We start from the raw sequence: 12825 nt of genomic DNA on the forward strand, positions 1-12825 counted from the left end.
ATGATAGGTACCACTGTGCTGCATGTGAAACTGACAGGGACACGCATTTCAGCGAGGCAGGCAGAGAGTAGAGAGGCGATAGCCTCGTGCAGTGGTCCTGAAGAGCCGTAGACAAGATGCTCAGCGGTGACGCCGTCCGGTCCTGGTGATGCGTTGCGGTTGATTTGCGGGATCAAGCGAGCTACATCTCCTGCAGTGACGCGCTTAGCGGGGCCAGGATCTTCTTTCGCCTGGGACAGCAGGGCTTCTACTCGGGTGCGCACGTCATCTTGGGCTGCAGAGAGGGTGTCCTCGTCCGTATGAATGGGGCGGAAGTGGGCCTCGAGGCTGTCCGCCGTGAGCGAGGAGCGCAAGCCGCCCGAGCCACGTCGAGCCTGCTCTACACGGCGCCAGAACGAATTGATGTCCTTCTTCTGAGCAGCGATGACAGGAGATTTGCGCTGTTATCAACCTGGGCACGTGCCGCATCGACCCGGGCCTGCCTGTATGAACGACGCGCAACTTTGAAGCAGTTGTGCAGGACCGTATTCCGTGGTCGACCGGCGTGAGTCCAAATGCGATGCCACAGGCGCGCCCGGTCCCGTGCTGCCGACACTGAAAGGCTCCACCAGGACTTTGGCGGTCTTCGGGGTCGGGAGCAGCCGGCCTCAGCTGCAGCTTGATGGATGGCTGACGTCAGGAGGCAGTCTATCGGATCGGCGCTGAGGTTTGGCTGGACCACTGTCTCCAGCTGCGTGGAGAGCAGTTCACAGTACCTTTGATTCCTGTCGGAATTGTTCCAATCCAGTACCGTGCGGTGAGAACTGGAGTGGTCTCGCGGCGCTGGTCTTTCCCTCTCTTCGCCGTTTATTTGGAGCAGAAGGGTACATGTTATAGGCAGATGGGGGCTGAGGTTGTCATAAGAAGGCGGGATGATAGAACATGACAGAAGCTGTTCATCTGCAAGTTTGCCAGGCACGATGATGTGGTCGATGTGGGACGTGTGACCGCCGCGTTCATACGTGAAATTCACTGGCTGAGAGAAGCGGAACTCAGCGACTGTAAGACTTCTTTCATCCAGAAGTCGCTGGAATGCTTGGCTGAAGGGAGTGAATCCGCGCAGCTTTGCCCACTGGCGAGGACGGGTTGCCGGCGGGAGACACGGGAGAGGACAGTTGAAGTCTCCGACTAGCATGAGCGGCGCGGAAAACCTATGCGTGTCTATGAGGGCTTCAAGACTAGCGCACAGGTCCATATAAAGTTCTAGTTGATCCGGAGTACCAGTGAAGTAGGGCACTAGGGCATGTAGCAGCCAACTATGGTGAGACGCGGTGCTCCGCCACACACCATCTGCACTGCTAAAAGTCTATCGTTCTCACACTGTAGTTGGGAGAATGAGAATCGGCTGTCTCGGCGGCATATCATGGCCGTCCCTCCATGCCGGCGCCCCTCGCCAGCCCCGGGTGGCAGCTCCATTGCAAATGTCTGAAAAATGTCAACGTCACCCACGCCAAAGCTCCCAAGAACGCCACTCGGTAAAGTTTCTTCCGCACTACACATCCAAGTTTCAGATAGGAACAGCACGTTTAGACTCGTGAAGAGATCAGCAATGTAGGCGGCGGCACTCATGAATCCCTCGCAGTTGTAGCCCCCAATACGTAGCTGGCATTGTCCGCAGGAGGTTGGAGTCGCTCGTCCAGTCGCCTCAGAGCCGGCAGCCGAGGCAGCATCGGTTGCCGTAGCTGCAGAACGATGGGGGAGCTGAAGCTGCGCCGACTGACGGGACGGTTGGGCGCTGCCCTGGTTCCGGCTGACGCGGTAGGCTCGGCCACGTCTCAGAGCGAAAGCGTGCCTGTCGATCGCAATCTCCTTGCGACGGCTCGTTCCTTAGGTGCTGGGACTGCGGTGGTTGACAAAGAGCAGCAGGCTGCCGCTGCTGCGGAGCCGCCATTGGAGGCGGTTGCTGGCAGAACTGGGGCGGAGGTGCACCGATGGGAGTGGGAGGGGCCCACCAGGCCGGTGTTCTCTCCGGATACTGGGGCCGGAGCTGTTCTTGGATCGGCTGCTCCCAGTGGCCCGCAGGTCTGGTCAACTGCTGCGGCAGCTGTGGGTACATATGCTGAGAACCCTGTTGTGGCCAATGCCACTGCTGTTCCGGCAGCCAGGGAGGTCTTGATTGCGGGACGCCCGCAACTGTCGATGTATTCTGACGCGGCTGCCATGGCTGTTGTCATACAGGGTCTATGTAAGACCCTGTATTTTATTTTCTACGTATCTACATGTTTAGATGCATTAACCTCTGAACACGAAGGGCTTTAAGAGGTCAATGTTAGCTGATATCTTATGGTGGAATAATCACGTAAACACTGCACACTCATAAGAACGTCTTCAGTAGCTGAAAAACAGTTTGTGGGCATTGTTCTGGCTCACAATGTTTCCCAATTACTGATACAACTTCCTGACAGACAGTTCTTGTAAAACGATAGCACTGTGTCCAGACCACGGTTATGCCGTGTTGTCTCGCAAATAGTGTTCACTAAAGCAGAAGCCATGAACAGTAAACACGATGTCGTGTTGTGGGGACCGAGGAATCTTGCTGGGGACATGATCCTGCCAAGTGCCAACATCGGCTCCTCTTTGTATTGAGATGGCCAAATGAAAATAGGCTGCTTTTCAGCCACTCCGACCTTGTGTCTAATTGTCCATTTTCCTTGCGCAGTTAGCGTCATGACCCGTTAAGGCAACACGCAAATACACGTCGTTAATTGAGGACTGGATGATTCCCTTCCTGTTTGCAACTGCGGAAAACAACGCCATGGCGCTATCGCTGTCATTTTTAGGCGAGCGCGTTCGCATGAGGTGCCTTTCCTGATCAGTTCTCACAGCGAGCGGCGCGCGGACCAGGCCGGTTTTAGGTCAAACAAACACAGTAGCGACACTGGTTGGACCGTACATAAGCGAGACACAGGGCTCCGATGAGTCAGATTGTCCTGTGACCGCCAGAGAGGCTGTTTGTCCACTGTGTTGTGCACTGAACAGTATATACGAGTACCTGCAGAACAGGAGAATTAAAACGAAGAAGTCGTAGCTTCAAACGAAGACACAGAAAAACACAAAGAAGTAAACAACGAGGAAGCAAGATAAAGAAAACGCAAAAAAGATACAAATTGAACAAAAAAGAAGCGAAGAAAAATAAAGCAACAGTTTTACATTAGTGGAGCCCGTCTGCAACACTCCAGCCCCTGATAGCCGCCACCGTCCGTGATGTCTCAGCCGCTGCCCGTGCGGCAGCTGGTGTTGTCCCTGCTGCTGGCGGCCTCCGTGGTCGGCCAGGAGGCGCCGGTGGACCTGTGGAGCTACAGCAGCCCGGCCAGCTGGGGGCGCACGTTCCCGTTCTGCTCTGCCCCGCTGCACCTGCAGTCGCCGATCGCGCTCACCGTGGACCGCGTGGTGCTGACGCCACCGCTGAAGGTGATTGCCGACCCCGGCGCGCACGACTGGGTGGTCGAGGTCGGTAACGATGGTCGCCGGCTCGAGCTGAACGTTACCATGGACCCACGCGCGCGTGGGGCTTCACCTACTTACCCCATTCAACTGGTGATCGATAACGCACCGCTCCGGGGGACCTACAACCTCACGATGCTGCACTTCCACTGGGGTGATCAGTTTGGGTCCCCCGGCTCCGAACACGCGGCCGGCGACAAGTTCTTCGACGCTGAGGCGCACTTCGTCTTCTTCGACGCGTCGTTCCCGAACCTGGAGGCGGCGCAAGAGGTGCCCGGCAAGGTGGCCGTCGTCGCTGTCCTCCTGAATCGCGAGGGCAACTTCAGCGGGCCGACGTTCCCGACGTTCGGCTTGCAGAACAACATGGATCAGCTGGCGACACGCGACAGTCACTTCTCGTTCCGCGCCGACCTGCGCCAGCTGCAGGCGCTGCTGCGCGTCGTGCTCTCCCGCATGTTCACCTACTTCGGCAGCCTGACGACGCCGCCGTGCACTCCGGGCGTGGTGTGGATGGTCTCCAGCGTGGAGACCGACATCAGCGGGAACTTCCTCGATTGTCTGACCACTCAGGTGTACCAGGACCGCTTCAGGCTGCAGCGTCTCGTCAACAACCGCCGCCCGCTGCAGCAGAGGTCCAACCGAGTCGTCTTCAAGCAGATCAGCCTGGGCTCGGATGGTCTGCTAGCCTAGATACTCATCTCATGTGCGATGTGAGAGACCTTTGATAATGGTGCCTGAAAGCCCGCTGGCGGTCAATACCAGTGGATGAGAGATGTGTGTTGTAAATAGGGTTGCTCGAAGAATCCAACTGTGTTCAAGTAATGCGTTAGAAGAAAGCTGGATGCAACGTCAACTTTTTTTAATAAACACTGCTTTCATGTTCAACGATATTTGTTTCATTTTTCGTGTAGCGGGCAGTAGTAAGTTTTATGAGCTGTATTGCATTCAGCTTTATTGAGTTGTTATGATTGTTTTGTGGATCTAAGTAGATTGTACGTAGATATATAGCAAATGCACTTTAACGTGACGTTTGACAACTCTGAAAATAAAGACATTTCATTGTAATGAAGCTAGAAGCATTACACGATGGGAGGCACCGAATATTACCTACGCAATCAGTAATGCCTCTGTTTCACGTTTGTTTACAAACCCATGATCAGCTTCGGGAATAAATAATAGACCAGTAAAACGCCTTTTGGGCGGAGAACGAGCGAGCGTGATAGTGAGCCCTGCACGTGCGGAAGGGCGAGAGGGGACTTTCAACGGGCTTGTGCAAAGCACCCTTCTAACCGGTCGCTAGCGGTGTGCCAAATTTGAACGCAATCGGCCCAGCCGTTCCTGAGATCTGGAAGCCGCATTCTGCACGTGCGCACGTGCAAACGGAGTCCAAAATGACTTTTGCACGGCACCCTACTAACCGGTGCCCAACCGTGTACCAAATTTGAGCGCAATCGGCCCAGCCGTTCTAGAGATCTGGAAACGCCCCCTGCACGTGCGGACGTGCAGTAGCACCCTAACCGCAACACATGGGAATGCATTGCCTGGTGGGTGCCTACCTGTATGTCAAGTTTCAGCGAAATCGCCCCAGTACTTACCGAGTTACTGAAATGGAAACAAATTTGGCACCTCTTCTTTTTGTATTTTGCACGTGCAGTGTGGGTCACTCACATAGATCAAGAGTAGGGTAGTGTGGGGTAATTTGAACATAATTTTACGTCTTCTCCGTTGTACCAAATTCCAGCTCAACCTTAAATGAAGAAAAACTGTTTCATTAGCGCATGTGTCACTTGCTTTCAGTAAGCCTCATTTTTGGACGAGCCGAGCATACCTTGAATAGCATAGCATCACTTCTCCACCAAGTCACGGTGTGTTCAAATTGTCCCACCGTGGGGTAATTTGAACATACTGCCTTTACCTGCCATAAAAACGATAGTCTCGCCAGCACCGATGTTGTTTGACCCATAAACGAATAGGCAGAGCAATTCTAAAAATACCTTTATTTGAAAAATCAACACAATAACAAAATAACAGTTGCAGAGTATCAATATCTGCACGCTGCACACCGGTCAGTTGACGGAATTCGCCTCTCTTCAATTAACAGAACGTCTATCATCTCCGTTCGATAAAAACTCTACCAAACCTTACTTCATCTGTTATAGTGGTGCCAATCGGAACCTGAACATTCGGAGTTCCGATTCTTTATAATGTCCGATTCGGAATTGATCACAAAGGTACAGTAGTCTGGACAACATTGGACGATGGCCTGCCAAACTTAGGCATTTTTATCAAGTAGGTAATCGTGATTCGTGCGTAGCATTGGCGAATGGAAAGCTTGTTAAGCTCTCAATATAATGAACACTTTTCGGCTGGTAAAATTACATGATAAGCAATATAAATGACGGTTTTGAGTGTTGATAGCTGCATAATTTTCGGACATATTTGGACAAGTAGTAGACTAACATTTTTGGACGGAAAATCAACGAAAATGCCGGACATTAGACGGATATCAGACATAACTTTTCTAAAACTGGCATCACTTACCTGCTACTGCTTCGGGTCGAAAATATTGGTTAAAAAAAAAAACTGGGAGCGTTTTTTTTTCGGAGCTATCCCTGTCTTCATTGAAATTCTCACACTATGTTCAAATTACCCCACGCTAAAAGTTATTTTGCCATTTTTAAAAACAGGGTTCAAAAGCAAATTTCTTGGATTGAAGGCACTGAATAGGTCATTGTACAACAAAAGCCGTTGCGTATTAGGCGCTAGCAATGCAAGATTTTGCGCTGCAATGAAGTTGCAATGACGTGTTGTTAGGCGTTTATCCTTGCGAAATTGATTTTTTACACTGTGCGTCAACATCTTCATTCCCTGAAACTTTAAACCCCGTTCATGTGATAGCCCTTTTAGTTACGATAATTTCTTTCATTGGTCTTATTGTCATGCCATTTATGGATTTTCCGTAATTTTGTGTTATTCACACTATGTTCAAATTGCCCCACATGTTCAAATTACCCCACCCTACCCTATCCGACTTCTGGTAGAAGGGATGCAGCTACCCTATAAAAATTACCGCAAGACAATCGCTCAAGCCGCTGCTGAGATATGGGCCTCTCAAAGGGCTTCTCAGCTAGAAGGGATGGGGCTACCCAGCAAAAAAGATCGCATGCCAATCGGTCTAGCGGTTGCTGAGATATAAGTCTCTCAAAAGCGTTACAGGCCGGGCCGGGCCGGGCCGGGCCGGGCCGGGCCGCTCATACTGAGATTTTCCCGTTATATTGAAAAGACTCGCTTCGCTCGCTGCGCTCGCTCGCTCGTAATAACAATCGCTAAATTTTTCATAATGAAAATGAGAGCCGTAATGCTGTACTTCCGAGGTAAGAGACAATTCCGTTCAATTGTCATTAACAAATAACGGTGCAGAACACGATGAAAGAATTCCAAAATTAAAGAATGGTCGTAACTCGTAAGCAGGCAACCGTTAACCCGCCTGGCGGTGGGCCTCCAGGCCACTAACACTACAGTTTGGCAGAAAAACGTTTACCAAAGACCATGAAAAGGAATATTAGAACGAGCATCATGCTTATGGTATCTGATGCCTTTTGTAACCTTTTACACCAAGGGAAATAAAAGCAAGGTGCAGTCAAAACTGCGACGTGAGCGAACATAGGAAAAATACCCCGCGACATAGATTGCAAAATAATTGAACAACAGATTGCTTTGAAAATATGTGCGCTAAAAAATAGGCGTCATACCAAGAAAATACTCAATGCTTATCGAGAATACCTATTGACTGGATAGATAAGGACACGCTTCAAAGTCTCATCGTTAAAGACGGGCGTATGTCCTACGTCGTACTAATTAATAGTTAAATATATCGATGAATGAATTAAGCATATCTAGTGGCTGCTCTGTGTTGTGTTTCATGGACTATAGAGTAAAGAGACATTTTTGCATACCCCTAAAGGTAAGTCTGACTTCCTTGTCCTCAATAACACCACCTTCTTGGAACAATTAAATATCTGGTATGTACAGTCGTGTACAGGTTGATGGTCCGCCACTCTTTATCCACCGGGTTCCTATGGCTCAGCATTGGCAGCAGCCGCCTGGTACCGGTAGGCTGTGCCGCATGACCCGAGAGTGAAGCGGCACAGCCTACCCACACTGTATGACACCGGCTCGGGTCGCCTGGTAGAGCGATTTGACCGGACGCTGCGTTACACCGGCTGGGGGGAGGGGGGGGGGGGTAAGGGTCAGGCCTGTCGATTTGGCTCGGCTCGGTGGATGAGGCGGGCTGGAGTGTGGTGTGGGGCGGGGGTGATGTGGGGAGGGAGTGAGCGGACCTGGGGCTGGGTGTGTGTGGTCACTTGTCGCATAGAACCGATCGTAATCCACCCTCCAAAAATTCGCTTTAGAGATATTCACAAAACCCAGGGGGGTTCAAACACCCATCTCCCAAGTGGGGTGCGGAAGGACAGGTAAGGGTCCATACGGTCTCCTCATGAATTGCAGCAAAGAAAGAAAACAGGTCAGTCACCAAATAATCTTTCTGAAAAGTGGACATAGCCTCGGACACAGAAATAAACATCCAGCACGCGAAGCGTCTCGAACCGAGCCTCTCACTACCGGTCAGTTTAACAGTCTAGCACTCCTACGCTGAGCTACACCGGATGGTGGCCACGGCCGGGGCAAAGTCTGGCCGCGCGGGCGGCGGGGCCGGGAGGTCGGCAGCAAAGTCAATGAATGTTTTTGTGGTTCCGGGTGCCGGTCGCTCTAGCTTGGTGGAATGATGATGGGTCATTGGCAAAACTTTCAACATGGAGTCCCGGTTCGAGCCTCATCGGGGCTCCGGCTACTTTTCCGAGTTAGGATCTGGTTCGATTTTAGTGGTTGCGAGCCATTTATACGGTTTTATATCTACATGTCGATTGTCGATTGATTGATTGATTCATTCATTCGTTCATTTAATACATGTCGACATTTAACATACGAATTGACATCCAGGATCAATCCGATCAATCTACCATTTTCATAAGCGTATTGCCTAAATATCATGTATATGTATATGTGGCACAAGACCTATGGTTGCCTCGATACCGTGCCAAATCACGTTTTGCACAATGCACAAGTAAATTATATTCGCTGGGTCTTCCGTGCATTTTGCTTAGCAAAACAGGAATGCAATTGTTAAGCGACGCAAAATGTGCAATGCAGCAAGTGACCACACACACCCGCCCAGCCCCCATGGTCCACCAACACGCCCCACACCACTCGCCAGCCCACGCCAACCACGCCAGCCAACCACGCGGGGGAGGGGCCAGACGAGCCCCTCCCCCCGCGCTGGTCTGACGCGACAGCTGATCTACAAAGCGCTCCACCCGGCGACCCGAGCCGATGTCAAACGGCGCGGGTAGACTGTGCCGCTTCACTCTCGGGTCATGCGGCACAGCCTACCGGTACCAGGCGGCTGCTGCCAATGCTGAGCCATAGGAACCCGGTAGATAAAGAGTAGGGGACCATCAACCTGTACACGACTGTACAATTGTACATAACGAAGGAGTCGCCCCACATATACATACATACCGGTCTGAGTAAAAATTGCTCCACTTCATCGCGGATTTTAGTGGAGCTGCTCATAAGTGACTAAGCAAGCTGATGACGTTTGTTTCCTGCAGCTTTGCGCAGGCGAGAAGGAAAATATTGCTAATTGGTCACCCCGCTACCACGCACAATGCGCATTTTCCTGTGAAAATAACGAGGGTAAATAAATAAAGCAGGCCTTGTGTGCATATGAAACGTCATAAGTGATGTTCATCTACCTGGGAAAACCACTTAGCTTATCTTGAGCTATAAATATACAATTCAACTGGAGCACCATCTATTGACTTTCATTGGCTATTTCACCACGGACAAACAAAATGTAAACAATATTGAACACGGACTCATTGACCTTCGCATTAAATAACGCATCGAGGAAAGACTCCAGATTGAGACATCCTCAACAAGGAATACGCCTTAATCCAGTCTTTTAGTGCGCACTGCGCAGGTTATTATAATCTAGTTTAAAGTGTAAAGAGGATGCACCAAAAAACCGTTCCAATTATTTCAAACAAGTTATGGCCATATACGATAGTCGGAATGTTCCGGCGGAAAAGTGCCTCGAAGTCAAAGTTGACGTGACTAGGGTCACATGGTTTGATTTTCCCCGCCAATCGATTGGTCTCAGGCATGGTATTAAGTCCACGCCTCCAACCCGCGCGGCGCCCCGCTGGGCTATTTAGCCATACGGGCCCTGCTGGGGGGGCAGATTCTGCCCCCCTTGTCTAACTTCCGAACCGATGGTCGTAGAAAGACGGGAAATACGGCAATCGAAAGCTCTCAGCAAGGAGGATCTAAAGAGCCCAATTTTTTTGCTTAAGTTGGTCAGAGGTCAGGTCAAGGTCAGGTCAAGGGTACAAAATGCAAGTTTCTACATTATCGGCCTTGCACCGTAGTTGCCGAAGAATTGACTGAGACTGATTGCCCAAAACGTATTCTTAGGTTACCAAGACAATATTCGTTGCATAAAATATCATTCAAAGGTCAAGGTCAGGTCAGGTCAGGTCACCAAAAACAAAATAGAGAAAAGGGCATGTGCGGCACATGTTATATGGGTCATTTTACTCATAGAATTCAATAGGCACACTCAATAAGTGATATGGACCACCTCTGGATGAATTTCAGGTCGAGGTCTTTTTTTCAGGCCGAGGTCAGGTCAAGAAGGGTCAAATTTTGAAATTGGTTGTTAAGGCTTAAAAAGGTGTCTATCTGATGTAGTTTTTCACGGCGAATCGAATGGTGCTATTTTTGTTTCCGTACGAGGTCTAGAACTTCCAAAAAAAAAACATTTTTCAAAAATTTTATGTGTCGTGACGTCATACAGTTTTGAATAACTCCCACATTTTTGAACCGATTCTTCTGAAAATTGGTATGTAGGTGCACATAGACCACTTCTCTATGTATTCCGTTTTTTCGATACACCTAAAATTTTGGATTTTATAATTATTTTCCCCAAAAAAATCAGATTTTGTAAAAATTTGGGCCAAAATCCAACATTTTCAAAAAACCGAGAGAGCCATTTGATAGACAAAGTAGAATCACGTGTAACCTTTTTTGTTACGTCTTGATTCCTTTAAAAAATGAAGATGTTAGCGGCGTTTGAAATTTTGCCGTCTTTGAGGCGAAAATGGCGAACATGACGTCACTCAAACGTCATTTTCACAAAAATTTCCGACGGATTTCGCTCAAATTTTCAGGGAACGTGTCAAATTGATATATGATAAGGTACTGAAAGTTTGACGTCGCTGGCGTAACGCTTTTAGAAGTTATTGGCGAAAAACGGGAGGGGGCAGATTCTGCCCCCCCCCCCCCAGCGGGGCGCGGGTTAAGGTGCTAAGCCGAGGCATAGACGCCTGTGTACCGATGCTCTAAAAAACAAGGCATAGACCTCTGTATATCGAGGCTCTTAAAACCAAGGCATTGCCTCTGTATATACCGAGATTTATGGCTAAGGAGGCTAAGGTATTGTCGTCGGATGTGTCATAAACCCTGGAAACTTCAAGGAAATGAATAAAACACGCAAACAAACAAAATAAGTAGGCACCAGTTATGATGCTTTCCGTTATTCATTCCTAGCGATACCAATCTGCAGTGTGTCATCTCTACAAATAACAGGCCCTAAATCATCTGTGTGTTGAGCTTCAACAAAGTAATAAATGGCCAGATTGATATCTGGCGCTAAGCCACAGGCTTCAAATGTTTCGATGAAGCCCCCCAAAGCATTAGCGTTATCTACGGCGCATCGGTAACCCACTCACTCCTTTTGATTAAATCCATTAAATATAAGGTGTTATGTACAGGTACTTAATTTGGTAGCATCGGTATAATGGGCAAGCTTAGTAATCAAGTTTGCATCTCCCAGTGTGGATATCATATCATATACTTATCATACCATATCATAGACACTAGAGAGTGAAAAAATAAGGCATGATGTATAGATACGAGTAGTCCAACAGTAAAGGCAGATCAGATGGTATACAACATGCGACAATAAATAAACATTAATTGTTTCGGAGTTAAATGAATTCAGAGACTGTTGACACTGCATTACAAAACCATTCCATTCATTTTGGTCAGATTAGTTTTTTAAAGGCCATGTTCTGTCATCGACCTGTAGTGAATCGTGATCACCTTTGTCTAAGATTAAATGCCTGATGTGGTCCAAGCCTGGTCGTAAAAATAGAACTCTGCCAGGAAATATCTTTACACGCCCCTTAATTAACCCTCGCCGGACCTATTGGTTTTCTACATACGCGCCGGCCGAGGGGGGGGGCGGGTATGACCCCCCCTCGCCGTTTCGCCCCTGGTGGAGCTAGCGCGTCGCGGAAAAAACGAGCGTGTGCGCCGTTACGAGACGCAGAGATTGGTACCCGATTTTAAGGTCCTAGGTCAACCGGTGACCTCTGAGGTCAGGTCAAGTGCCCCAAGGTACGGTTCAGTTTTTGGTGAATAACTTCGCAAAAAACCGCCGGAGAGCGCCGATTTTGGCAGCATGCATCGTGTTCGCCTCGCTCAGGCGCGTCGAATGATATAATTTTTGTCCGGGTCAGGTCAACTTGGGGTGTTGACCTCAGGTCAAGGTCAGGTCAGCACCCCCAGGTCACGAAGTTGGTCGAAAGAGGTCATGTCGCATATCATTCGATTCGGCAGGTCTTCCTGAGTCCATCGGTGGCTTTCCCGACTCGCTAGCTCAATTTGATCAAGAGTTATTGACGAAAAACTAATATGACCTTGATGACGTCATAAATGACGTTACGCAAGGTCAACATTGCAAAAGTGACGCATCTAACCTTGCAAGGAGTGCATCAAATCACGATTCTGTGTGCTTGAGATAGTTGGAGATCGTTCCCGGCGCCAGAATAGCAGTTTTCATTTTTCCCCATTGACTTATAATGGTGACGTCACGAAAATGACCTGACCTCATATGACCTTTAGGAAAAATCCGAGATATACAAGTTGTGGGACTCATAATGGATACTAGATCCTGCAAGTTTCATTTCCCTGTGACATCTCCTCTGGCAGTGAGGGCGTTGCGAAGTTGCGACATCTGAAGACCGTGCAGAGGTTCACTTATGACGTCATAGGTCAGTGACCTGACCTGATCCAAAAATGCGGTTGGTGTCAAAAGATCCGGCTTGGATCAAAGGTCAGGTATGCCAAGTTTCAGCTCTCTATCGCGAGCGTGTTCGGAGCTATCGCGAAAAAACCCTATGGGGGGGGGGGCGGCACCCGCCCCCCCCCCTCGGC

The 12825-nt window shown here is 49.3% G+C and overlaps 1 protein-coding gene across 1 annotated transcript; it reads left to right on the top strand.

The window, feature by feature from the left end:
- The first annotated feature begins 3243 nt into the window (after positions 1–3243).
- On the top strand, positions 3244–4173 carry LOC122373617 (carbonic anhydrase 12-like). Its single transcript, XM_043351867.1, has one exon. The coding sequence runs from the start codon at positions 3244–3246 to the stop codon at positions 4171–4173; it is 930 nt and encodes a 309-aa protein (XP_043207802.1).
- The last annotated feature ends 8652 nt before the right edge of the window (positions 4174–12825 follow it).

This window comes from Amphibalanus amphitrite, unplaced genomic scaffold, assembly GCF_019059575.1.
Source record: "Amphibalanus amphitrite isolate SeventyFive unplaced genomic scaffold, NRLGWU_Aamphi_draft 001522F_arrow, whole genome shotgun sequence".
Lineage (NCBI taxonomy): Eukaryota > Metazoa > Arthropoda > Thecostraca > Balanomorpha > Balanidae > Amphibalanus > Amphibalanus amphitrite.

Excerpts from the sequence above, each read along its gene's own strand:
- LOC122373617 (XM_043351867.1), top strand. The coding sequence starts at position 3,244 with ATGTCTCAGCCGCTGCCCGTGCGGCAGCTGGTGTTGTCCCTGCTGCTG.